At 37.1% G+C, this 27,470-nt stretch overlaps 1 protein-coding gene across 21 annotated transcripts in view; it reads left to right on the top strand.

The window, feature by feature from the left end:
• BCAS3 (BCAS3 microtubule associated cell migration factor) overlaps positions 1-27,470 on the top strand; it is a 487,145-nt gene that overhangs the window by 69,068 nt on the left and 390,607 nt on the right. For all 21 annotated transcript variants that reach the window (XM_071219333.1, XM_053930625.2, XM_024573300.4 and 18 more), the window contains one exon: positions 9,228-9,300. In XM_071219333.1, coding sequence (XP_071075434.1) covers positions 9,228-9,300 — 73 coding nt within the window. The remainder of the gene's footprint in view (positions 1-9,227; positions 9,301-27,470) is intronic.

Genomic DNA, 27,470 nt, shown 5'->3' with positions numbered 1-27,470 from the left:
AATGCATGTGTAAGATGACTGTAAGTATGTAGGGGTTTCAGATACTCGTGGGCAAGGCTTATGAACAGTTGCAGACATTCTTTGCCTCGGTGTGGGGTTGTGCACGGTCGGGTTCATGTTTGCAAGTCAGCCATTAAAATGAAAGGGAGGCCAGGTATCCCTTGTACTTCTCCTGAGGTTATTTTGTTTTTCAGGCAACTTTCTCTTAAGAGCTCAAGGTAAAACTTGTTAAACCTGTATGTTGTAGCATTGGCAATCACTTCTAAAATTGAACTAATTAATGTTTTAATGAAGCAGATTACTTTTTATTCTAATGCATGTGTGTGTGTGTGTGTGTATTTCCCCCCCAACATTTTATTTTTAAAAACATCAAACTCCCAGAAAGGTAGGAAGAGAAGGATAGGGAACTCCTTCTCTTGGTCACATTTTAGATAAAAGAGTGAAAAAGCCCACCTGTAATCTTACCACTCTAATCACCTATCAATGTCAGGCACACAGTTTATTTCTTTTTGCCACTAAACACCTTTCTTATTTGCTTCAAATTTTTAATGCAGGTATAGTTTATAGTAGAGAAGTGCAGAGATTTACATGTTATAGTTTGAGTATTTACAAATGCATGTAATCCTGTAACCCATACTTCTACAAAGATAGAGATATTTCTGTTACCCAGGAAGTTCTCACATGCCCTCTCCGACTCACCCTCATCTCTACAAGTGGTATCTATTGTCTGATTTCTTTATGTTAGAGGGAATGGTTTTCCCTGTTCTTGATGATGATGTGTGTATCAGTGTACGTTTCTTTTTTATTGTTGAGTAGTCTTCCATTGTGTGAATATACTAAATTACCCGTTTTTCTTTTGATGGAACTTGGGTTGAGTATAGTTTTGAGCTGTTAGGAATAAAGCAGTTGTAAACTTTCTCATATGAGTCTTTTTGTGTTATGGAGTTTGAGTCATCATTTGAATGGGTTGAGACTGATAAATAAATGACTAGAATGTGTATAATATGAGATTCTGTTAAGTTCTTCCAAGAAAAATAAATTAGGTGTGGAGATAGAGCATGATGGAGAATGATCTTCCCGATTGGAAAATATTTTAACATGACCTAAAAAAGTATACAAATGGATTACAGAGATAACTAGGGCACACCTGGGTATTTCCTAGCAGAAAGCAGAAAATGCAGCATTCCTGGAGCAGGAGTGTGCTGGGCACATTCCAGTGTGGGTGTGCAAGGGGGAGAGAGACTGGCATCATGGTAGAAAGAGCAAGAGGAGAGTCAAGGATGTGAACAGTACTTTTTAACTGGAAAAGTAAATGAATGGATTCACCATATTAGAGTTTCCAGCAACAAAATAATTGCATAAAGTTTATTGAGTTCTTACATGTTGCAGCACCTTACTTACTCCATTGCTTTTATTATTTTTTAATCCTCACAACAGCCCTACGTGAGATATTGCTTCTTATCCCTACTGTGCAGATGAGAGAATTAAAGCACTAAGGGATTAAACACACTAGCCTTTGTCAATAATTGTGTTTGTAGTAGAGAAGTAGATCACAGTTTTATATAATAGTACCCTTTTTTAGTGAGCACAGGGAGCAGAGGAAAGAATTCTCTGCTGTCTTTCAGGGTCACATGTGGCATTTAGTGCCACAACAACCTGGGCATGTTATATACCCTTTCTCAAGGCCAGCTTATTCCCTGTAAATGGATGGTTTGTAATTTTGTGCTTCTGAACGTGTGATGAGTGTAATCCGTGGAAGAGCACAGGGGCCCTTCCTGATCATCAAAGTGAAATTATATGATTCTGCTGAGTGTTACAGCATACTCCCATGCAGAACATTTCAATGGATGGAGAAAGGCAATAAAGCTGGCAATAATGAAAAAATGTTGTCTTTAATATTTTAAACTTTTTGAAGTCACTGTGGAGGCTAAAATGTGTACACATATTTTGCATATTTGATGAAAACGGCAAAGATGTCTTTGGTGAGCATACTTGGGTAAAACTGTTGATGGCAGCTGAGTTCTGTCCTGTTCTTCTCCCTGTGGTTGTTTGATGGCACCTGCAGCAGCACGTATATCTGTTTTCGTATTTCTCCCTCCTCATCGCCTCCCCTACTTCATTGCTGTCTTCTCTCCATCTTAAAAATACTCCTCATACAACTCCTCTGCTTAGGTAAGAAATTTTGTAGCATGTAATAGAAATTTTTTTTCTTTTAAAAAATTTATTTTATTTTATTTTATTTTATTTTTATTCAGTTACAGTTGTCTGCATTTTCTTCCCATCTCTCCACCCTGCCCCCTAGAAAATTTTTTAAGAAAAGAGAAATTTTTAGTGGGAAAAAAGTCAAACAGAATCTAAAATTACACATAATAAAATTTATTGGCTATAAATTGGCAATAGAGTCACATTTTTAGTTAAAATTAGATCTGCAATATATGACTACAATTTTAAGCTCACACTAAGAGAATCTATGTGGAAAACTGTGTGGACAAACAGAATTACATACATATTTTGTATAAGAAGATTACTTGAGTAAAATAAAAAAAAGGAATGGAAGACTTGGAAATGATTTAACTGATAAAATGCATTAATTTGTTCAATGGAATCTTTCTCCAAAAGACTTCCTCAGTTAAAATTCATCACTGTTAGCATTATTTCGTGGAAAATACTTATGTTTAAGACATCATCCGCAACATCAGGAGAGTAGAGTTGAAATATTTCATTATCGGTTGGAGTTTTATTTGCATCTGCATTTGTTTTTGGATCCTGACAGAGGTAGTTTCTATTGATATGTTGAAATCTTTAAGGCTGATTTATGAGCTTAAACTCATTTTAAGCGAGTTTGCAATGGCAGGTATTTTGGGGGATATTATTTAACATTTTGGGACATGCAAACTGTCTTGAATTTTTTTGAGGGGGAGAGGAGTTGTGACTTGGTGGCCAAGCCCATTTTCATTATTTTAATTGTGCGATTTATTAGGATTTTAAGCTTTTTATAAATGTTTTAGTGTTATAGGACAGAATTAAAAGGATTTAAAATAAAAGGAGTTTAACAAAAGGACTTTGCAACAGGATTGCAGTAGTTTTTGTATTTGATGGATTTGTCTAGCTGCTTTTCATTTCAATCATCATGCTACATTCTGTTAAATGCTGCAGAACAGGTGTGTGTAACGTCATTCTCTCTATTGTACATGCAAATAAACACAATTTTCCATATAAAAAGTTAATCCTCTACAATTTGGAGGATTACGTTATGGGAGGGTGATGAGTCCATTAGGCATTGAGGGCAGTGCATGCCACTATTTATAGTGCATGAAAAATCAGGTGAATAGCGACAGTGTTTGTGAGATGGTAGACTTTTTATGCTAACACTTCCAAATGTTTATTTATTCAAACTATCCACAATGCAATTATTTAAAGCAGAATGAAGGTTTTGTTGCATAGTTTTCCAACTCTGAAATTACATTTAAAAAAAAAAGTGAAGAGCATGCCTCAAATAAATTTGGAGATTTCATTATTCCTTCTTTACTCATTGTAGACTCTGGTTCTTTCTACTTGGTGGGTTTACTAGCAGGTGCATCAGGGGTTACGCTGTTCTCAAGTTAGGGCTTTATTTTGTAGTTTAAAGTTTTTGCTTGCAGTCCTTCTCTGAATACCCATGAAGAGTGTAAGTCTTAAGGGTTGGGTGGCTGACCTTCTGTAGAGTAACGTTGGCAGTACTAATGTGTAATCGATTAGGTCAGCAAAACCAGTGGAGTTCTTGAAATCAGGCTTGAGAAAAACAAAACAATCAAACCATTCTTGCTAGTATTATTTGCATTTTAAGGCCTTGATGTTTCATTCATCAACACATCAAATTGGTATGTTTAATACAGGTATAAGCTGTAAAAACCTTGCAGACACCAGGAAGCAGAAGGAAAATAGTTATTGTTAAAGGTGAAGGTAAAATAGGTAGGAGTGAAGAGTTGGAATTGTATAGATGAAGTTTGGTTATAATTAATTCAGAACATAAATATTGTGGGCTTTGGACCAGTTAATTTTTAACTTGTGACTTATTCAGGTCATATTGTTAATTGTGAAATCTGATTTATTTGTTGAGCAGGGGGTAGCAGCACACAATCCATAGTAATTAATGATTTGTAAATACTTAAACACTGATTGTTATAGCTCCTAAAATTTTAAAAAAGTTTTAAAGAACTTTATTCATAAACATTGTGTTTTTAGTTTTGATCTTTATCAGACTCCTGGTGTTGATAATATTGTCTGTCAATGGGTGATAGAGCTTGTCTTAACTTATTTTGTATAATTACTATATTCACAGCTTAAAACTATTATGTCACGTCACAGTCTAAATGTGTAACCACTAATCTGTCTCCTTTGTGTTAAAACCTTTGTATTAAAATCTTTGGAATGATACATTAAAATGGAGTATTAACCTTATAGTTACATGTTACCATCCAGTGAAGAAATGAAACATTGTTTAAGAAGTGCTAGAGTTCCCTGGCAATCTCTCCCAAATACCTTCGTCCTAACTCTCTAAGAGGCGTATCCCTACCTTGAAGCTGGGGTTTATCTTTATGTGTTTGTGCGTTTGTCCTTTGTGTCACTGAATATCTGTGTATGTGTGTATCTAACCACACACACCTTATTTCTTTTTCAAAAGTTTTTCATTGTAATAAAATGTGTGTTAACATAAAATTTACCATCTTTACAAAAATTTTAAGAGTGTGGTTCAGTAGTGTTAAAATACACTCACAGAGTTCTAGAACTTTCACTGCTTAGAAAACTGGAATGCTGTCCCCATTGTAAAACAGCTCTCTATTTCTTCCTCCACCCCCGCCCTCTGGAAACATTTCACTTTCTGTTTCTGTGAGTTTGACTGCTTTAGGAGCTTCAGATTAGTGGAACAATAGACCATTTGTCTTTTTGTAACTTTTTTTCACTTAGCATAATGTCCTTAAGATTCATTCATGTGTAGCATTGACAAAGTTTTCTTCTTTTTAAAGTCTAGGTTATATTTCATTATATGTATATGCCACATTTTAGTTTTCTGTTCATCTATTAATGGACATTTGGGCCGCTTCCACTTTTTGGCTGTCGTGAATTATGCTGCAGTGAACATGGGTGTTCAGGAGTTTGGTACATCTTTTGCGAAGTAATATTTGAAGAGCAGTTTTAGTTATCCTGCAAAATTGAATGGAATGTGCAGAGGGTTCCTGTGTACACCCCTGTTCCCACACATGCCCCTCTCCCACTATTCACATCCTTCCACACGGGTCCTTACATGGATGCATCATTATCATCCGAAGTTCACATGTTACATTAGAGTTCCCTCTTGGTTTGCTAAATGACTAATGCCATGTACCCACCATTGCAGTAGCGTACGGAATAGTTCCACTGTCCCGCACTGTCCTAGAGCATTACCTGTACCCTAGCTATTAATCCCTTCTTCCTCCAAACCCTCGACAACCACTGATCTTTTACTGTGTTCACAGTTTGGCCTTTTTAAAATAACATCATATAGATGAAGTCATGTAGTAGGTGGATTTTTCTGTTTCAGTAAGCAATGCATATATGTTTCCCCCATGTTACTTCATGCCTTGATAGCTCGTTGTTTTAGTCCTGAATAATATTCCATTGTCTGGATGTCCCACAGTTATCCATTTAGCTAATGAGGGACATCTTGGTTGATTCTGAGTTTTGACAACTATGAACAAAGCTTCTATAAACATCCATGTACAGGTTTTTCTATGGACAAAGTTTTTCAGCTCCTTCAGGTAAATACTGAAAGGCATGACTGCTGAATCATGTGGTAAGAGTGTTTAGTTTTGTAAGAAATGGGCAGATTGTCCTCCAGTGGGGCTGTACCATTTTGCATTCTTCCTAGCAATGAATGAGAGTTTCTATTGCTCCAGATTCTTGCCAGCATTTGGCGTTGTCATTGCTTTGGATTTTGGCTAATTTTAATAGGTGTGTAGTGGTATCACATTGTTGTTTAATTTTGAATTCCTCTGATGACCTATAATGTGGAGCTTCTTTTCATATGCTTATTTGCCATTGGTTTATCATCTTTGGTTAGGTGCCTGTTTAGATGTTTTTACCCATGTTTATAATCAAGTTGTTTATTTTCTTATTGTTCAGTTTTAAGAGTTTTTTTGTGTAGTTTGTATAACAGTCCTTTACTAGATATATCTTTAGCAAATACTTCTCCCAGTCTGTGGCATGTATTTCTCTCTTGACCTACGTACCTTAAAAGAGCAAAAACCAAATTATTTAATGTTATAGAAAAACAATTATAAAGCAGTCCTAGAAGGAGTTTCCTATTTATTGTTTTAGGATTTTATTTATTTTTAGAAGAGGGGAAGGGCAGGAGAAAGAGAGGGAGAGAAACATTGATATGTGAGAGAAGCATCGATCAGTTGCCTCTCACACACCCCCAACCTGAGACCTGGCCTGCAACCCAGGCGTGTGTTCTAACCAGGAATCAAACCGGTGACTTTTGGGTCTGCGGATGATGCCCAACTCACTGAGCCACAGCAGGCAGGGCCCAATGATTACATCTTTTTAAAAAAGATTATTTATTTATTTATTTATATTTCTTTTTAGAGAGAAGGGAAAGGAGGGAAGGGAACATGATGTGTGATAGAAACAGCGATTGGTTGCCTCTCTCACACCCCCAACTGGGGACCTGGCCTGCAACCCAGGCATGTGCCCTGACTGGGAATCGAACCAGCAACCTTTCGGTCCACAGGCTGGCACTCAGTCCACGGACCCACACCAGCCAGGGCATGATTACATTTTATATGAGTAGAGCAACCCAGGGAATCAAGTGGTGGGATGTTTGCACGTAGCTCCATGCCATTGTATTGCATGTGTAGACTGGAGTAACCACCCCCACAATCAAGATACAGATCTATTCCATCATTACAGCGATCCTTCTCAGGTGGTCTCCTTCCACCAGCCCTAACCTTTGGGAACCATCAGTCTGATCTCCATCTCTATAATAATTTTGTCATTTCAAGATTGTTCCATAACTGGAATTACATACTATGTGCAGTTTTGAGATTGGCTGTTTCACTTAGAAGATGTTTTTCAGGTATATCCAAGTCGTTCAGTATATCAGCACTTTCTTTGTAGTATTGATTGGCATTACATGGTATGGAGATAACATTCATATGTTGAAGGACATCTAGGATGATTTTACTTTTTGGCTATTACAAATAAACCTGCTGTGATTATTTGCACACACATTTGTGTGGACAGAGCTTTTATTTCTGTGGGATATTATGCCCAGTTTTGTGATTTCTGGGCTATATGGTAAGTGTATTTTTTGGTTGTTTTCTTTTTCATTTTTTGTACTTAATTTTTTAAAAGTATATTTTATTGATTATGCTATTACAGTTGTCCCAATTTTCCCTTCTTTTACCCTCCTCTGCCTGTCACGCCCCTTCCCTCCAGCAATCCCCCCTTTTAGTTCATACCCATGGGCCGTGTATATAAGTTCTCTAGCTTCTCTATTTCCTATACTATTCTTATCATCCCCTGTCTATTTTGTACCTACCAATTATGCTTTTTAATCCCTGCACCTTTTCCCACATTTGTCCCCTCCCTCTCCCAGCTGATAACCCTCCAAATGATCTCCATACCCCTGATGATTCTATTCCTGTTCTGGTTGTTATCTCAGTTTTGTTTTGTTTGTTTGTTTGTTTGTTTAGATTAAGTTGTTGATAGTTGTGAACTTGTTGCCTTTTTAATGTTCATAGTTTTGATCTTTTTTTTCTTAAATAAGTCCCTTTAACATGTCATTTAATAATGGCTTGGTGATGATGAACTCCTTTAGCTTTAGCTTGTCCAAGAAGCAGTTATCTGCCCTTTAATTCTAAATGACATCTTTGCTGGATAGAATAATCTAGGTTGCAAATCCTTGGTTTTCATCACTTTGAATACTGCTTGTTGGTACCTTCTTGCCTGCAAAGTTTCTTTTGAGAAATCAGGGTGGGGCAACCCACTTCACTGCTTTGTGGCTCTGTTGGGGGAGGGCTCAGAGAGGGACTCTGCTGCTGCCTGGCTTCTGGGGGTTTGCCTGGCACTCGCATCATTTCAAGTCACTTCACCCACTCCCCATATGCGACTGGTGCCCTTCCAGCTATTGCCCTGGTGTTGAATCCCAGATTGGGTGGGTTTGCATACATTTTAAGACCAAGTGGGCCCTTTAAATGAATTTTCCTAATAATCTAGCAGTTTCTTTCACCACCCCAGCCCTCACTGGTTTTTACAGCCAGATGTTATGGGGATTTATCTTCCAGGTGTTGGAATCCTGGGCTGGGATCACTCGCTCCCAAGTATCCCTCCCAATTTTTATCCACTGCACATGAATGTAGGACCACCTGTTCCCATTTGGCCAATGCCACTGCCTCCCTGAGCCACATGACATCTTCTCGCCTCTCCATCCTTTCTCTGTGTCTCTGCCCCTCCTACCTGTCTGGATAAATGTGGCTTTTTTAAATCCTTGGTTGGACTTGCAGACAGTTTAATTTTCTGACAATTCTGGGTGTTATTTGTTTTGAGATTTAGTTGTAATTCCTTTCTGTGGTTGTGTGAGGAGGTAAAGCATGCCTACCTACACCTCCATCTTGACTGGAAGTCTCTTTTTTCAGTTTTTAAAGGATTTTTACATTTATGTGAATGGCCTATAATTTTATAATTTTCCTATCCTGAACTACCTTTATTTAGTTTTGACATAAAGATTATACTAGCTCTAGGTAATTAATTTTTAGAGTTGGACATGATTTTTTTGATCTCATGGTGAATGTATATAAGAGGGGTTTACAGGAGCTACTATAAAGGACACAGGGACAAAATCAAGGGGGAGGGTAGAGGTGGGGGAGGGAGGTGGGATTGGCTGGGGTGGGGTCGAAGGATGGGGAGAAAATGCAGACAACTGTAATTGAATAACAATAAAAATTTTAAAAAAAAGAAAAAGATTTAAGTTAATTTTAAAACATTTAAAAAAAGATATTTTAAGACCAGGTTCAATTTTTAAAACTAGTAATAGGTTTATTTATACCTTTTCTGTTTTTTGCTCATTCAAATGTATAAATTATATCAATTTATAATGAATATTTTGCTATCTCTTCAGCTGTAAATATTTTGAGAGCATGAAAATATTGGGGATGATATAAGAATATTTCTCAAAGTTTTGTTTTACATTTTATGTTCCTTATCAGGTGCTCAAAAGTGTGACAGCTTTGCTGAAAAAAGGCCCCTCCTTGGTGTTTGTAAGAGCACTGGATCTTCTGGGTAAGGGAATTTTAAACATTCTTTGAAGCGTTATAAAAAATTTACATTGTTATTTCAAAGGGTGAACTCTGATGACCCATTTCCCTAATGAACTCGAGATGACTACTGTCTTTTCAGTTAGCGCACCTCTTCAACTTGAACTCCTAGCTGTGATGAACACTGGGAAATTATTATACTTTTGTTAGTAAGGAAGATGATTAAAATGGATATTAGGCTTGACAACCAGTAGTCCCTATCATGTGCTCTCAGCTTATAGTGTGCATTTTAGATCATGGATGCAGTGGAGAAAGGAAGAATGTGTTAATGGTATAGAATGATTAGATCTTAGAGTCTTTGCATTCTAGGTAAATAGTTCGACTACATGTGTTATAAGTATAAATTTGGGGGTTGAAGTGGGGAATAATTTACAGCAGCGATCCCCAACCTTTTTGGCACCAGGGACTGGTTTCGTGGAACACAATTTTTCCACAGACTGGTGCTTGGGAGGAAAGGTTTTGGGATGATTCAAGCTCATCGAGTTCAAACTCACCTCCTGCTGTGTGGCTCGGTTCTGAATGGGCCTGCATTGGTACTGGTTTGTGGCCTGGAGTTTGGAGAATCCTGATGTACAGGTATGGGATAAAGATGCAAAAGCACGAAAATCCAATTCCTTGTCCCAAAAATTTAAGGATGTGGCTGGAAAAACAAGGTATAGGACACAGAAACTAATCATGAAATAATGATGTATAATAGGAATTCAGTGAAGGTAGAGATCAGTGTGCATGAATTAAGGGGAAATGGCCTCGTGAAGAAGTTGCAGCATATGGTGGATCTAAAGGAATGGGAAGTTTTTAAGAGAATCCTCACCTGAGGGTATGCTTATTGGTTTCAGAGAGCGGAAGGGAGAGAGAGACAGGGAGGACAGGGGAGGAGGGAGAGAGAGAGAAAGTGAGAAACATTGGCATCAGTGAGAAGCATCGATATGAGTGAGAAACATCAATCATTTGTGTGCCTTATGTACCCCGACTGAGGATTGAATCTGCAATCTAAGTGCGTTCCCTGACCAGGGATTGAATCCGCAACCTTTTGGTGCAGGGGAGATGTTCCAGCAGCTGAGCCCCCCTGCCAAGGCAGGAATGTTTCGTGGTACACGTAGAAGAGTAAGGACTTCCAAAATAGGTTATAAATCTGTAGCAGTAGAACAGAAACTGGTATGAATACACATAAGAATGATGGAGGTTTATGACTTAGCACTAATATTATCTGCAAAACAGACAAAACCAACCATTTCAGTGCTCTGGAACTCAACCAGCGGCTTACAGCAATCTGAAAATTGTTTATGTTTGAGAAACTGGTAAACTCTGAGTAATAACAGTGGGAATCTGGGGCATTCATGCCTGGAGCTGCTCCCATCACACTCCACCCTTTCTCCTTGCAACACGGTTGATCATTCCAGCGTGGAGAAGGTCACGAGGAATGGTGCTTTCCCTGCTGTGCTTGGAAGATTCTCATGTGTTGCCTTGCCCGGCAGCATTGTCCGTGGAAGTTACGGTCTTGAGCTGTGAGGGCAGTGGCTCTTGTCGCCTGAAGTCTTAGCTGAGGCTTTATGTATGTGCAAAGGGTCTATGAAAGGTCCAGGGGAAACTGAAGTCTGGGAGACCCGAAAATGTTCTGGGTGTTGAATGTGCTTCCCTGTGCACACATAGATTTTTCTGGAAAGGATAACAGCCTACACTGAGTTAGAATATTGAAGTCAATTCTCTGTTGAATCATTGGCTAACCACTAAGCTACATAGACAGACACAGGAGCAACCCTGGGAAACCAGGCTTTAAAATAAAAAAACAAAACAAAACAAAAGTAAGACCAGGCAAGCAGAAGCTTTAGTAACTCCACATTTTGGAGGAAGACATATTTCCAGAGTTGCTATACCATATTACACAGAATGGTTAGTATTCAGTATAGCATTATGTATGACACATGGCCAAAAAAACTGGGAAGTGTGATATAGTGACAAAAAATGCAGGCAGTAGAAGCTGTTTCTGATTGTCTCCACTATTAAATTTTACGGGCAAGAATTTTTAAAGGAGCTGTTAGAAACATTTTCTGAGAACTTAATGAACCATGTGTCTAAAATTAAAGGAAAGTATGATAACAGTGATTCAACAAATAGAGAATCTCACTGGGGAGTTAGAAATTATAGAAAAAGCCAATGGAATTCTGGAGTTGAAGAGATACAAAAAGTGAAATACCAACCTGCTAGAGGTACTCAACACCATATTAAAGTCAGCGGACTAACCAGGGAATGATGTGTTGACAAGGGAGCTGAAACAGAATGGGAACCACAGAGAGGAGAACACGTGCATGAAAACCTCTGGAAACCCATCAGAAAGATATGTTTGTGGAAGACACTAGCTACCTGCTGAGTTTGGCTTGTAGTTTTTGAACTATGTTCTATTTCTTATCAACTCTGTATGATTAACGAGATTGTTTTTTATTGAGATATCACTTTATCAAAACATAAGATAAAAAGAGGGTAAGGTGATTATATGTAGTTGGTGATGAGAGTTGAATTTGATGGTGTGTGGGTTATTATATTAGTCAGGGTTCTGCAGAGAAAAAGAAGCAATAGGATGTGAGGGGTGTGTGGGGGGTGTGTGTGCACATGTCTGCGTGTGTAGGGAGAGTGAGAGTGAGAGATTTTAAGATACTGGCTCACATGATTGTGAAAGCTGGCCAGTCCAAAATCTGGAGATCGAGAGAAGGGTTGCAATTCCAGTCTGGACACAGAATTCCCTCTTCCAAGAAGGTCCTCCTGTCATCTTTTTATTATTTAATTTTTTTAATTAACACTTTCAACTAATTGGATGAGTCCCTTCACATTATAGAGTATAATCTGTTTTACTCAAATTCTGCTGATTTAAATGTTAATCTTTACTAAAAAAAAACTTCGCAAAAATATCTAGAATATTTGACTACATGTGGTTATTGTGGCATAGCCAAGTTGACACAAAATTAATCACCACAGGGGCAATGAATATAGTCCTGATTAAAATAGCACTTGCCTATTTGAAAACATAGCGGCAAGTGGTATTTGAAATGCTGTTGTAGGTCCTGGCCCGGTAGCTCAGTTGGTTAGGACATCATCCCAATACCCCAAGGTTGTGGGTTTGATCCCCAGTCAAGGACATACAAGAATCAACCATTGAATGCGTAAATAAGTGGAACAACAAATTGATGTTTCTCTCTTCATCTCCCTCTTCCTCTCTCCCTAAAAAAAAATTCTAGTGTAGATATTCATTTTCTTCTTCCCATTTTTGCTCCTTAATTGATGTAATGGAAATGGAAGGGGAATCATGCTAGCAATAGACTTACTTCTATAGGCCTGTATTACTTACTGGGTTGTTTTAATAATTATTATTGATAAATAAATGCAAAGAAATGTTTGAATTACTTCCATAAGTCACTTCATGCACTCTTAAGTTCTAGGATAAGGTATCTTGTTATTACTCTATATAAACTCCCTATTCCATGCATGCTTCTCTCTCTCTCTCTCTCTCTTTCTCTCTGTCTCTCTCTCTCTCTTTTAATACCTGTCTTTCTAATGCAAGAGGCTGCTGGAAAATACTCATTTTGATTGCACTTACTTGTTTGCTGAACTGATTATGTAGTATGTTTGTCAGAATGTTTACAATCTCAAGAAAGACATTTTCATACAGGACTGTGCTCTGTTTCTTGTAAGTGTCATATTGCAGTTGTTGTGGATAGAATTTTCTCTCTAATCTGAGCAATTGATCTGTGAGTGTGTATATATTTGAAGTGTTATTCTGAGTGTTTGCAGTAGGTTGGCAGATGGTGATGTTAGACCCACTAGACACTTTTTGGTAACTTTAAAGTTGAGTATCACAGCAGAGAAATCTAGTTATGGGGAATTATTTTAGAATGTGTTTTGCAAATCCCAGGCTTAAAAAATGTTATAACCTTTTTTTTCTTAATGAGGCATGCACTTACTGACTAGGCTAACATAGCACCAGGGACTGGAAGGCAAATGTTCAGTACCTGCCATGTACCAGGCCTGTTAAATGTTTTCCGTTATGTAGCATCATTTAACCTTACAACTAGCTGGTGAAGGAGACTGTACGATCCTCGTCTTACACCTGAGGAAACTGAAGCTAAGGGAGTTTCGGTCACAGTCGGTTGTGGGCCCAGGCCTGTGCCTCACTTGCTGGTCTGCAGATTTTGAGTGAATATCTTAATCTGAGGAACCATATTTACTGAACCAGGTTGTTGACATCATCCTCCAAGCTAGTGGTGTGTAAAATTTTAGAACTTCCTTCTCCCTTTGGAGAGGTGGAAGACATGGCTTTTGCCATCTATTTCCCTGGCAGATGCTTAATTGAGCTCTAAGTGCTTTGGACATTGTCAGTTGCTTATATTCACAATTAATACTGCTTATTAAATTATTCTTGGGAAAAGTCAGAAATATTTTTGAAATACAGATTTCATTTTTAAAGATTTATAGTACCTTTCAAGGAAGGGGGAATTATTATGAAAATCATCCCAGTTCTTCCTCATAATTTATCCATTAGATATAAACACATTATACTTTAGCCCACTATTGAAAATACTGGCTTTATTGCATTCATGATAGTCATTAAAATGCCACTTATTTTCATATTCTAGTGATTCTTTTGTTCTGTCTTGTGTGTGTGTGTGTCTGTAAGGAGCAATGCCATAATCATTCTGGATAAGCCATTTAAGGTCTTGGAGATAATGTTTATTGTGCTGCTGATCCAGGGATTAAATCAGTGCCTTGTGTAACAATTTGAGGGAGGGAGCGGAAGTATGGACAGTATGCTAAGGAAACAGTATATTTTTAGAAAACTAAAGTTCCTTGTATACTAAACAGTTCCAGTAATGTAGCTGTTTGTGGTTAGGATCTTGTTGGGTATTATGAATAATTGCAAAAGAGTAATATTATCAACAGCTGAATGCAGACCTTGAAGAGTGTTTACTTCAGTGTACTATCATCATCGTGTTACACACAATGTGTGGATTGGAGATGTGATGTTTACATAGAGAAACAGCATATTCCCAGTAGAAAGAACCTTGAAGATCATGCAATTTAACTGCAGAGGCTCCCATCATATTTCCCACCCCTTTGGTGGTGGGAAATTCTTGTAAGAGTGAGAAAATTTATCTCCATTGGCTAGGAAACTCTTACCTTTTTATTAACTATGCACTCTGTCACCAAGGTTGAATTTTAATTAAAAAAATTAAAAATTTGGCAATCAAAGATATAACTGTATTTGAGTATCTGCTGTCTTACATTTATGTTGAAGAGAGAAAAGAATTTGATAGCTAAATAGGAGTAAAGACTTAATTTCAAAATTAATGACTATTCATTAACTATAGTACAGTTAGTTTACAGTATTAATATTTTTGCAGTTTTGTTACAAACTGCCAAAAAGGTCATCTTGGACTGGGAGAATTCCAAGGGGTATCTGGTAGCCCCTGCCCTAAACGGTAGTTATTTAGTTGGAGGCTAAACATAGTCACACAATCCTGAATTGTTTCCGAAGAGATTTTATTTCAATTTGTACCTAAGTAAGTGGGGTTATTTTAAATGTACTAGAGGGATGATTGCTTGGGATAATAAGGATGCAATGTTTCTTTTTTGTTATGAAATGCCAAGGAGCCTTTACAAATGATACTAAGTATTTTCAGTTTTGGTTTATTATCATTCTGTTGTATTCGTGAGGTCTGATAGAATCATAATTTGGGCCAGTAATACTTCCACAGAAACTACACACGAAAAAGATTTATGCCATTCTTCCAGTCTTCGTTGCTCCAGCACGTGGGCTTTTTCCAGCAGTTCCTTGGCCTGCTTTTAAGCATGAAGTTTTTCACTAGCCCACATCCCAGGTATTTTTCATTTCTGTGAGTCTTCTGCAGTTTCTTCTAGCTATCTGTGACACTCTTTACTGCTTTCAAAGAATGAGCTTTTACATCTTTGGTATAGCATTTATGCTGAGAGCTGCCCCGTTGACACAGAGGTTTTTGAAGAGATGGGTCAGCATGCAAAGGTATCCAGCATTATGGATGGATCCTGGGCCTCTTGACGTCAGTATTATAGTAGAACCAACGGAGGCCTCAGACCATGCTAGCGCATGCCCTGTGCATCTGGTAATGGACGTAGTGAAATCTTAAGGAAATAAGATGACATTACTATTACTTCTTAACTACATTTTCTCATATGGCTTAGGGATCTAATTTATATATCTTGAAATGTTAGCAATGCTTTTAGTAAAGAAGAGTCACTAGTGTAAATGTTAATTACGGAGCATTTACCAAGTTCCCTTATTTACTTAAAGTAAATTTTTAGTTTTCCTGTAGGAGTAAGGCAGAGAGCCAGGATTTGATACACTTGACTCACATGTATACAGTTTAAAACACATGTTGGACAAATCTGTAAGCTGATACACATATCATGTAAAATTTTAAACAGGGAAAGCTTTTTTTATGTATTTACTTTAAAATATAGTATCTGAACTATGGACACCCCCAAATGGTGTATTGTAAGATCATTTTTACAGACATCGTTGTATGTTTCCTTGTGATCCTGAAATTGGTACAAATTTCAAACAGCCTAACAAAAATGGTTATAGGTAGGGGGCCAAATCTAATGAATGTCAGTTATATTTTTTAAAGAACTGCCTTGCTTGCTATATGTATATATATATTTTCTCCAAAATCTGTGCTGTTCGGGTCCTTCCAGGAAACAGATGATGTATTCAAATGGGGTCCTTTACCGTTTCTAATCAAGGGGAGAGCCATTAGCAGAACTTGTAAAGAGAGCCATATCAAGAGGGCTACTTGATGGGAACTGTGGCCTCTGATGGAGGGGCTCCATCTATCCTGACAGTGGAGTGGCCAGGGCGTCCCAACCTTACTCTCACTTCCCTGGATGGTTCCCTTGGGCCAAACCGAGACAGAACCCAGGGGCTGGGTTCTGACGGTGTAGGGGAGTCCAATGATGCAATCCCTGTCGCACGGGTCAGTCTCCCATGGCAAGGAGCAGGGTGCAGAGAATGCAGTATATTTGGAGGGGCGGGCAGCACACTGAAACTGAGGTTACAGGCATGGCGGAAATTACTCAGCATTGTAATCAGATCAGTAACCCCGATTAAATTGGAACATGCAGAAAGAAATGTTAGTACTAAGAACAAATTACTAGTAAATATGGAACTTTACTTTTAAAAAGGCAAAGATACTTTGGTGGGGATAGAAGGAAGAGTTGAGACTGTTAAATGAGGGAGAAAAGAACAAAATGGACAAAGACCAGGTAGAAAGAAGCTCTAAGGACATTGTAGCCTGAGCACGTGGTTAGAATGAGCCTGGAAAAACCTGGTTTCTGACTGGTTTTCTGCATTCAATTGAGCTTGTATACAAATATTTAGTTGCTGTTATACTGTAGCACAACTATTAAAATGCTGTTAATTTCATTAATACAACTTCCTTGAATATATTGATGTCACTCCCCAGTCAGAATCATAAATTTTAGTGGAAATAGCAGAAAAGACTCTAACGTGTGTGTATACATCCATTTAACAGTTTTACTGAGGAGTAATTGACATACAATAAAGTATGTATACTTAAAGCGTAGACTTCTATATTTTTGACCAATGTATACACATGAAATCATCATGACAAGCAAAATAATGAATATATCACCGCCCCCCCCCCCCCCCCCCCCCGCCAAGATTCTTGTCTCTTTATAATTCTTCCTTCCAGATCCTTTCCCTTAGGTACTACTGCTCTACTTTCTATCATTATAGATTAGTTTGCATTTTCTAGAGCTTTATATAAATGAAACCATGCAGTATACACTTTCCTTTGGCCTGTCTTGTGCTATGCATTGTATTTATTTTGATATTCATCCCTGTTGCATTCATAAATAGTTCATTCATTCTTATTGCTAGTATGGGCATACCAGAGTTTGACTATCCATTCACTTGTTGGCGGGTATTGTGGTTTTGGCTTTTACAAAGACTGCTTCTATGAACATGTTGTCGAAGTCTTTGTAGAAGCATGCTTTCTTTCCTCTTAAATACCTATGAATAGAAGGGCTGAACCACATGTTAGACGTATGTTTTTAAAAGTGGTTGTCCCATTTTACATTCCTACCAACACTCTATGAGATTTCCATTTCCTCTAGTTCCTCACCAGCACTTGGCTTTATCTATCAGTCTGTTTAATTTTAGCCATTCTAATAAATATTTAATAGTTTCTCATTATGGTTTTACTTTACATGATCCCATTTTTTAAAATTCTCAGTTCTCAATTCAGTTAACTCTTCTTTCATATCTTCCTATTATTTGATATTCTGAGTTTGTGGATTTCTGATTCATAGTTTTGTTTCATACCTGTAATTGTTCATTGTAATGTGTATTTTGAGAGCAAGGGATTCATGAGTCCCCAAAAGTTTGAAAAATTGGTGAGGAGAAATGGCACACATACAAGTGAAACAAAGGAAAAACTTTTATGGTCTTTTTAATTTTTTTCCATTTTTTTTATTGTTGTTCAAGTACAGTTGTCTCCGTTTTTTCCCCACAACTCTCCCCCAGCCCAGCCATCCCCACTGCCCACCCTTTGTCCTACCCTACTTTGAAAAAGTATATTTCGAAAGAACCAGCTTACTCCGTTGAACCGGCTGTATGTTCTAGGAAATTGCATCATGTCATGAGAAGTAGTCATGGTATATGAGACGTTGAAAACGTATATAACACATTGAAGAATGCAACCAATGGTGAATTAATACTATTGAGCTGCGAGATGGCAGTCTGTCTTCCACCTCGTACTTTTTTTCATACAAAGATTCCTCTTTTATGGCTATGTCGTTGTTTTTTTTAAAAAAAGTTTATTGTCATAGTGTCAAGGAAAAGATAATTCTCATCAAATGTGACTGATTCTGATGTGAATGTCTACCTAAAAGTAGATTGACTTTTTTTATACTATAATCTATATTTACTTTCGAATTAATGTGTATTCTATAAACTTATTTTTAGTGCTCAATCAAATATTTTTTCCCTCTGTGTGAAAATATGGATTGGGATAGAACTTACTATATTTTTTGCCATTAACAGTAATGGAAATGATTTTCCACTTAATCCTTTTCATTCAGTGGCAGAGTTTTCAGGAACAAATTAAAGTTACTAAGTGAGGCGTGCATGTTAGTGTAATTGTGTTGCACTGTTGTGTTAAGTTTTCTATTGTGAGATTCTGGGGGGGATGTTTTCAATAAGATAAAACTCTGGTTTCCTAGTAATTTTGTGTGAATGTTGTTATTCCTTTTTTTATTCATAATAAAGTCAGTATGATTTTTCTGGGGCAGGGTTAACCAAATCAGTATTATAGAGATCAGGGGTTGTGGTTGGAGAGGTTTGGGGGCTTCACCTGGTTTTCTGTAGGTGTAGTGAAGTACAGGGTTTCTTTAGTAAATGGTACCTTGGGGCAATGGCTTCCGTTCTTCCTGTGGTTTTCTGGTAAGAGCCTTACTTGCAGCTCTTACTTCTGTCTTTCCTTTACCACTAAGCTCCAAGGATTCATCCCCTGCCTGATGTGATTCCTCTAACCAGGCCTCTCTGGTCCTGTGCATGTTCTCATCCCCTGACTTTTGATTAATTAGTAACTGATGATTTGATCCAACTGATCTCAGACTTTTTTTTTTCTTTTTGAAAGCACTGGCCTACTCCCTTGCTTCTGGAAGTAAATTCTAGGTGATTTTTATCTATCTGTGCTCTGCCAGTATTAGGACAGTTGTACTCCCTCCTTGTTTTTCAAGTAATCTCTGCTCAGCTCTGGGCGAGCTCAGGAGAAGGCTCTGCCAATTTTGAGTATTTAAGCCTCTCCTCCCCGCGTAAATAAAGTTGTTGGCTTTTTTCTCTCTAGTTACTCTGCAGTATGATTTAGGGGTGATTTCATTTGCTTTCCTTTTTATATGTATTGTTTTTCAAAGATATTTGGAGATTCAGTTAGGTGGCCATACACACATACACAAATATATTGGTAAAACCATTTGGGTTGCATTGTTTTTTATCTGCACCTTGCTTACTTTGCCTCTTACTGATATACTACAGTATGGCTTTATTTAACAGTGAATATTAGTGCTATTTTATTATGTACATTATCCTATGATATGCATATTTTGTTAATATATATTTTAAAATATTGATCATAAGTGGGAAAAGCTTAAAGTAGGCGATCAAGTACAGCCAACAGATCTAAGGATCTCTATTCAGCTCTGTAAGAATTCGCATCAGAGAATGCTGGTAAGGCAAAGAAGAAGAAAGCACTTGGGAAAGGTGTGTTTCCAATACTGTCTGACTCACAACTGGTTGAGAACAAAAATTAGCCACAAATTCTACTAAAATGAGACCACCTCGCCTGACATTTTACTATAGAAGTAGCATTGCACAGACGTGTGTTTTCAAGAGCTGTGTGTTGTTCTTGTCATGTGGTTCTACCTGATTTTAATAGAGGTTCTTGGGGAATGAACACACACTAATTTTTGAAACTTTATTCAGAAAGTAAGTATTGAAATAACATCATAACACTGAGTTGAGAGCATGATGTTTATTTTCTTGGGTGTATTTCATGTTTACCTTTTCTTTAGGATCCGTACACCTGAGTATTACCTGGCTAGATATTGTCTTCTTGTACTGATCAAGCAAATTTGACTATTGAGCAAGCTATTGCAATGTGGTCCGTGCCAAGTGAAATGCTAATATTGTAGATATATTATGTTAAACATCTAAACAAATTAATTTCACCTGCTTATTCCTAGTTTTTTCTTCAGTGTGGCTACTAGAAAATTTAAAATTGCATGTGCAACTCACTTGATCTTTCTGTTGAAGTGTATTGCTCTGCCTTCGCTTTGGGCTGCAGTAGCTGTGCATTTGGACTCTTTCTGACTACCTCTGTGTGGGAAACCATCACAGTTCTTGTCGCACGTACAGGTCCGTAGATGCATCTCTCCTGAGGCATTAGCTAGGACACGTTACAGGGGTTTCTAGAAATTTGATGTAAGGAACGATTGCCAGAGGACTGCAGTCTAGTAGTGCATAAGCCTTCGAAACAGATTCCGACACGAGGATGTTGTGGATGACTCCGGCCTTCAGTGGCAGCGGTTGCGGTGCAGAGTCGAACCGGACCTCTGCCGAAAGTGGTATTTACGTGTAGTGAATCTGATTTTCATTTTGGGTTCTTTCTTTCTATATGCATTTAGCCTAATGTTGGCACTGTGTAATATTCATTGATACTCCTGAACCTGTGGATAGTGTACAATAATGGGAATAACGAAGATTTTGGAGTCGCACAGACCTATGTGATCAGTAGCTGTCTAAACTAAATTATTCAACAGTCCTCGTTTCCTTGTTTGTAAAGTGGTGCTCAGAATTAACTAGTAAAACTCAGAATTACTGCACTTATTAGTTGCAGTGAGAATTAAATGATTCAGTCTTTTCAAATATTTAGAAAAGTGTCAGGCCCATATTAGGTATATCATATTATCTGGGTCAGATATGAAGGGTAGCCAGGGAATACTCTTGGCCAAAATTTATTTCCATACACATAAGAAGAACAAGTACATATCTGAGTAGATCTAGAGCAGTCCTGTGTGACCGCTGGAGAATGTGGCCATGCCCACCTCACCCAGGACTTGTGCTGCGGGTTTGTCAGGCTTCCTCTCCTAGCCCGGCTCTGTGTCTCGTAGTATCTCTGTCATCAGAGGGCCCTTTACTTTCATTGGAAAATGGTAATTTGTTTACATTCCCCCACAGAACCTCATGTTATATTTATATATTTTATTTTTATTGAGGTATAATTGAAACACGACGAACGGCACCTAAAAGTGTACAGTGTGATACGTTTTGACATTTGTATATGCCCATGAAACCGTCACTCCAATCAAGATAATAAGCATATCTATTATGCACAATGGTTTTCTCCTGCCCCTTTATAATGCATCCCTTCTGCCCTTCCTGGCACTCAGCAGAAGCAGCATGTGTCTATGTAACATGTGTCTGGGAGTGTCACTGAAGTCCTTTTTTGGGAGATTCTTTGCTGTCCTGTGGTTTAAGGTGACTTTAGTGTAGAATTAAAAACATAAAGGTGGGAGTCTTGAAATCACATCTTCTGCTCTGTCTCTTAAACTCAATGCCTTTCCAAAGTGAAGCTTTCCATCTAGAACGAGGACGCAAAACTACTAACGGGCTTGCAGTTTCTCTCTGTAATCATTTCAAAACAATAGTTTTTTCTGCCACCAAAAGGATGCAGTCTTGACATATAAATAGAGAACAGATTGAGTTTTTGGCTGATATTGCTATACTGGTTGAAATGTTGGTTCAGTCAGCTTCAGGCTTAGATTACAAGATTTGCAAATTAAAGGAAAACCCAAAGGGAAAGAACATCTGCATAGATTCTGACTTTGTGGAATTCCATACCGGCAGACTCGCTCTTTTCCTGGTGGGACAGAGCATGTGCCCAGTGAATGAGCCTTGGGAAGAGATCAGTTGTGTGTGGTAATCCTAAGGACAAAAATTGATGCTGAAAATGAAGTAATTCATTATGGATAGCCATGACATTTTCCAAGTCTAGTATTTCATAATTTGGGGGGAAACAATATTTTTGTTGATGTAGCTATATGGTATTTAGACAGGATAAAATCTTGCTAAATCTCACTAGTTTTGTTATGTGATGATTATCTTGAATCAAAGCATTGGGATTTAAGAAAGGTTATTGGCTTTAATTGAGACTTAAATGTGTTTTAATCAAAGACGATGTTGACATAATTGACGGTATTACTACACACTTCAGTGAGATGTAAAAAACCCTTATCATATCTGGAATACATGATTTTAAAATGTTTGCTCTAGATTTCCTAGGCTGCCATCTCAGAGAAATGTTTTATTTTAGTGTTTTCTTTTGCTTTATTCTAAGAGGAGCTACATATTCTTGCAAGAAATATTTATAGGTACCTACTACATTTCAGCTACTATTACAGTATCTCCTTCTAGTATTCCAGTTATTGAACATCTTTAAATAACATTTGTTTATGCTTGAGAAACGTAAATTCAGCTGTGATGGTACAAAACATGATGTTGTTACACAAGTCTACTTGGAAAGCATCCCTGGAAGATGGCAAAAGTCTTTGAAGTCGCTCAGATGATGAGAGGGGAAGAAAGGACCAGTAAGAAGTCCTGGATAGTTACTGTGTGGGGAAGATCATGCCAAATGAAATGGTAGAGGAAACTGTTGTTTTTGTTTTTATGCTAAAAGATTTTGGGGTGCAGAGTGGGACAGAGGGCCACCATTTCCTTGTTTATTTCTATGTGTGAGGCTGTTAGTCATATCTTAGGGTACGGAGGACCAAATACTTGAGGAGAATTTGAAAAGATAAAGAAAAACTCCTTTTGGACTTAAAGTTTGCTTAAAACATTGAAAAAATTATAAAAGACTGAATATTGTGTTTATAAAAGATTATTATTTAAAAAATAAGCTTTCTGGCCTTAATAAGGTAGTGTCACAACCATAGTATCCTAGAGGCAATATTTTATTTTATTTTTGTTTTTTGAATGTACATTTTAGCGTTAACTGATTTTTATCCTTTGTTAGAACCAATTGTTATAGTGCTTTTTCTTAGCATTCAAATAATTTTGTTTACGTCTTGTTTTTCAAGCACGATATCCCAAAAGGCTAAAACAGTTCTTGTGAGATAACTGGCATAGTAATTCGAGCTTCCTGGTGTGGGTGCGGGTGTGGGTGTGGGTGAGTGTGCTGGTAGAGGGGAGTGAAGACAGGGACGAGGAGCAAGAGACAGTGTTTTGAGTGTACCTTTGGGGATTGAGAAAAAAACCTTGTAAGTGCTTAAGTTTTATCACTTACTTAAATATAACACTTCATATTTCCCTTTCTGGAAACTATAAAACATAATACACTTGTATGTTGTAAAGCAACATTTCTGTTTTATTTTAAACTGTTTTCATATTAGTCTCTTTCATTTCCTTGAAACATTTCATAGAACGCATTCTGAATACATCTGTTTGTCACTTTTGCTCCTGCGCCTTTCTCAAACAAGGAAGTAAAACTGCAGTTTACGATGACCAGAGCGCTCGGTGCAAACAGCTGCAGCGCATGCTTGTGTGTGTCGCTTTGCAAATGAAGCAGCAATGTAGGAAAAATGATAATGCACCCCTCCACCCTCAAAGGCCCAGCGGCCGCGATTGGGGCCGTTTAAAATTATTAAACACTGTAAATGCTATAACGTTAATTACAAGAGGAACAAACTCTACAAAGATAAATGTGTTTTCAATATGATTCCTAGGGAGGGTACAGTAGAAGCCAGTGAATAGAGAGGAAATTTATTTCTGGCAGGACTCTAGACATGGAACTGTGGCTGAACTTTTTACCCTAATTACCTCCTGCTAATGCCTGCAGCGGTCTGGAATCAAAGTGATGCTTCGGGCCCTGGAAATTCTCTGATGTGGCAAACGTTTGTTGTGTGAGGAGGGTTTCTTAAGAAAAAGCAGAATATTGTGACAGGATTTTAAAAAAATTTCTCAGTTACCACCCACCTCACTTGTTGCCTACAAAAATAGAGTAATTGTTTGCATCTGTGTGTGCTTTTTTACCCCCTAAGAAATAACTGTTATAAATCAATGTGACATAGATCCAGTGAACTGAGGCTTGCCTGAGGTAGGCTTGATTTTTTTTTTTAAAGTTTCTTCTTTATTTAAAAATGTAGGTTCAAAATGTAGGTTCAAAATGTAAAGAAGTTATTTTTGTTAACTGAAAAGAAACATTCTGCCTATTTTGTAGGAGAATTTGGATCTTAAAGCATCCTTTTCAAAAAGAGTCTAACCTCTCCTGTAGAGTCAGACTGATAGCTATTAAATTGCTTAATTCTGGAAATTGAAATGGGAATTTCCAGTTTCCATTTTTAGCTCTTCTTTCGACTGGGACTAGAATCTTAGAGTCATTTCTCTCTCATTTCTCTGAAACTTTACATCATTCCATTTATTTGTCATAAAGTTCCTGGCTTGTACACATCGCTGAATTTAAAAATATAAGTTTTGAGAAAACCACCTGCTTTTCATCCCTTGCTGTAAAAATCAGTGTTTCTGTACTGTCGATAGCATAAACACATTGACCTTGCATTTCATATATTCTAAGACAATCCAGATTTCAGTTAGTCAGCCATTATTTCATATGAGCTGTTGTGCTAACATCAGCTCCAGCCCTTTACTAGTTCTCTTAAATCCTTTCAGATAATTCTTGAAAAACACTAATACACTGTTTGAAATGCAAATAAATTCATGCTTTCACTTGAGGAGAAATTTATTTTGCCATTTTTAATTTATGTATTGTATGGAAATAGGTTTAGTTTGTAAAGGTAGTATGTAATACATTTTTTTTCATTCTGGTCAATAAAGATAATTTTTTTCCCCTCATAATAAAATCTGAAATTTCTTACATGGTTGTGCCAGAAATTCGTATCTTGCTCGCGAAGCTGGGTTACAGACTGCTCTGATGTAGCCTTAGCATTTTGCATGTGGTGTAGTTACACTCTGGCATCGCACCGATGACCATTCATATGGTAGTTTTAGTTGCAGATTGTGAATGGAGGTTATTTCTTTAAATTACCCCATTTCAAAATTATGTTACAAATAATTAATTTGTTCAGGACGTGTGTTTATAAAAACTTTCTGATCGGTGGAAGGCAGTGATGCATTTTCACTTCTAGTATATCGTTTCAACATTATGATGGTGCACATTGGGCGTAGTAGATGCATTTCACACCTTTTGCTTTGTTGTCTGATTCTTCTTAATACCTCCCCCGCACTTACCTTTACAAGAGCGGCCGAGTAAGAAAAACATTTTTTTTTCTAACTACTGTGTGACAAGTAATCTTTTATTTTGTTACAACTGGAAAACTATGTATCCTTTAACCATATCTATATCTTTAGCCATTTGGTGCTGTTGCAATTTATTATTATATTTCACTATGAAATAACTTTGCATATTCTTATGAGAAGTAATTGAAGTCTCATCTGCTTGTTTTGGACACCTGGTACCATGATTTAACTAAAGTGGTGTGTGTATATAAATGGATATTATTTGTAGAACAAATACTACAAAAAGTTGTTTAAGACAGTATATATATGTTTTATTAGCTCCTTTTGAAATCTGCAGAATCCACAGGCCTAGAATTGCGTCCTGAGGACGGGACTTCTTTGGGCCAGGAGGGCTGCGAACAAACAGCTCAGCTGCTTGCGAGCTGGGGGAGGGGTGAAGAAATGACAATATTATGGAATGTAAACATGTAGCCAATATGAATACAAATATTCCCCCCAACTTAGAAACAAACCAATTCTACAGTGTACAAATAATGATTTTTTTGTACTTTAATACAAATGAGAGGAGTTGATTTAGAACAATATATTTAGGTGCCCACTAAACCCCAAATAAGCAAATTTTCAGATTTTCTGTCGTTATTTTATGTATTGAGAAGGAAATTAATAGAAGAAATATAATCTTAAATATATACTTTTGTAAAACCTCTCTAGGTACTTTCTGGTATTCCTTAATTTTGAGAAGTGAATTTCATATAATTTATTAACTTTGGTTTTTTCTTCATTTCTCAATGTATTTCAAATGCTGTAATGAACTGTATGTTTCTTTGACATGTTTAATAAACTGATTTGTACTGATTTCATATGTATACTCAATCTTTATGCACATTGATAAAGTTTTAGAGTAACATTGGAATAGTTAAAACATATGCTTTTACACAGTACAGTGTATTTGGCCTCTGTGCTTGCCTGGCAAAAGTTAGTGCAACCACCACCTTTTTGTGAATTGAGCCAGGCTTTAAGGCTCCCATTTCAAGTATCCCATGTTTCTCAGACTGTAGCGGTAGGTATCTGTTGATGTGCAGAGTGCTTCTGTATATACTTTAACATAACAGATAAGCAGTTATAAATTAGGTGGCTTTTCAAGGAAATAAGTCCAAGCAAGATTTTGCTTTGTTTTGTTGAAGTGTTATTGCTTCTACCATAAACAACATAAATTTTAAAAATATATTCCCTTACTACTCAGAGTTCCTTTGTAATATCATTACTGAAAATTAACTATGTGTTTTGGGAGGACTTTATGATGTATTTCTTAATCATTAAGAAAAGATTTAACTTTTTAACTTCTCTGATTTGCCTCCCTTCTTTTGTATCCCTCTGCTAGTGGTTTTCCTTATTTTGGAGGAAAAATGTGCATACGAAGGAAAAAATATGGGAAGTTGCTATAGAAATTTCTAATACACGCACCAAACTCATATATCTTTCAAAATGATAAAATAGTGAACAATTCATTAATATTTCTGCTATTATCAGTAACGATTATTTTTCCTTTATTGTAGGGAATTGCAAAGTGGGATTTTGGTATGCTGACTTACTAATTTAAAAGAATACAGTATAATAGGAACACTATAATTATAGCTCATTGTAATATTTACTATCTAAATACAGAGGCAGATATGTTTGTTTTTGATTTTTTCGGAAACCCGGTGCCAATGAAGGCAAGGTCGCAGCTTTCAGTCTTTGTTAGTTTTGTTCTTTTCGGTGTTTAAAAGTCACTTTCCTGATCAATTATTGAATGAGTATCAGGAACTTAAAATATTAAATATTTGAAATTGCTGTTGATATTTTACTGCTGATATTAAAAAAAAATGTGGGCCCTGGCCAGGTAGCTCAGTTGGTTAGAGAGTCATCCCAGTACGCGGAGGTTGGGTTTGATCTCCAGTCAGGGCACGTATAAGAAGCAACCAATGAGTGCATCAGTAAGAGGAATAACACTGATGTTTCTCTCTCTCTCTCTCTCTCTTTCTCAGAATCAATAAAAAAATTGTGAAGAATTAAACATATACTTAAAGAAGCTTTCTTCTATAAAATTTTAAGTCTCATAGGATTATTATAAAGTTAAGTGAATAACAAATGTAATGTCTCTATAAAAAAGATGGTATTTATTAAGTGCACAGTAATCAAAATTATAGCACTACCAGAGAAATGGGACTTACTAATAGCAAAGGAAGATTCAAAAAAGTTATGTCAAACATTTTACTGTTTTTATTTCAGAAATGGAA

Source organism: Desmodus rotundus, chromosome 9, assembly GCF_022682495.2.
Source record: "Desmodus rotundus isolate HL8 chromosome 9, HLdesRot8A.1, whole genome shotgun sequence".
Taxonomy (NCBI): domain Eukaryota; kingdom Metazoa; phylum Chordata; class Mammalia; order Chiroptera; family Phyllostomidae; genus Desmodus; species Desmodus rotundus.
Note: the sequence above shows the minus strand (reverse complement) of the source record. Positions and strands in the feature narration are given on the sequence as shown.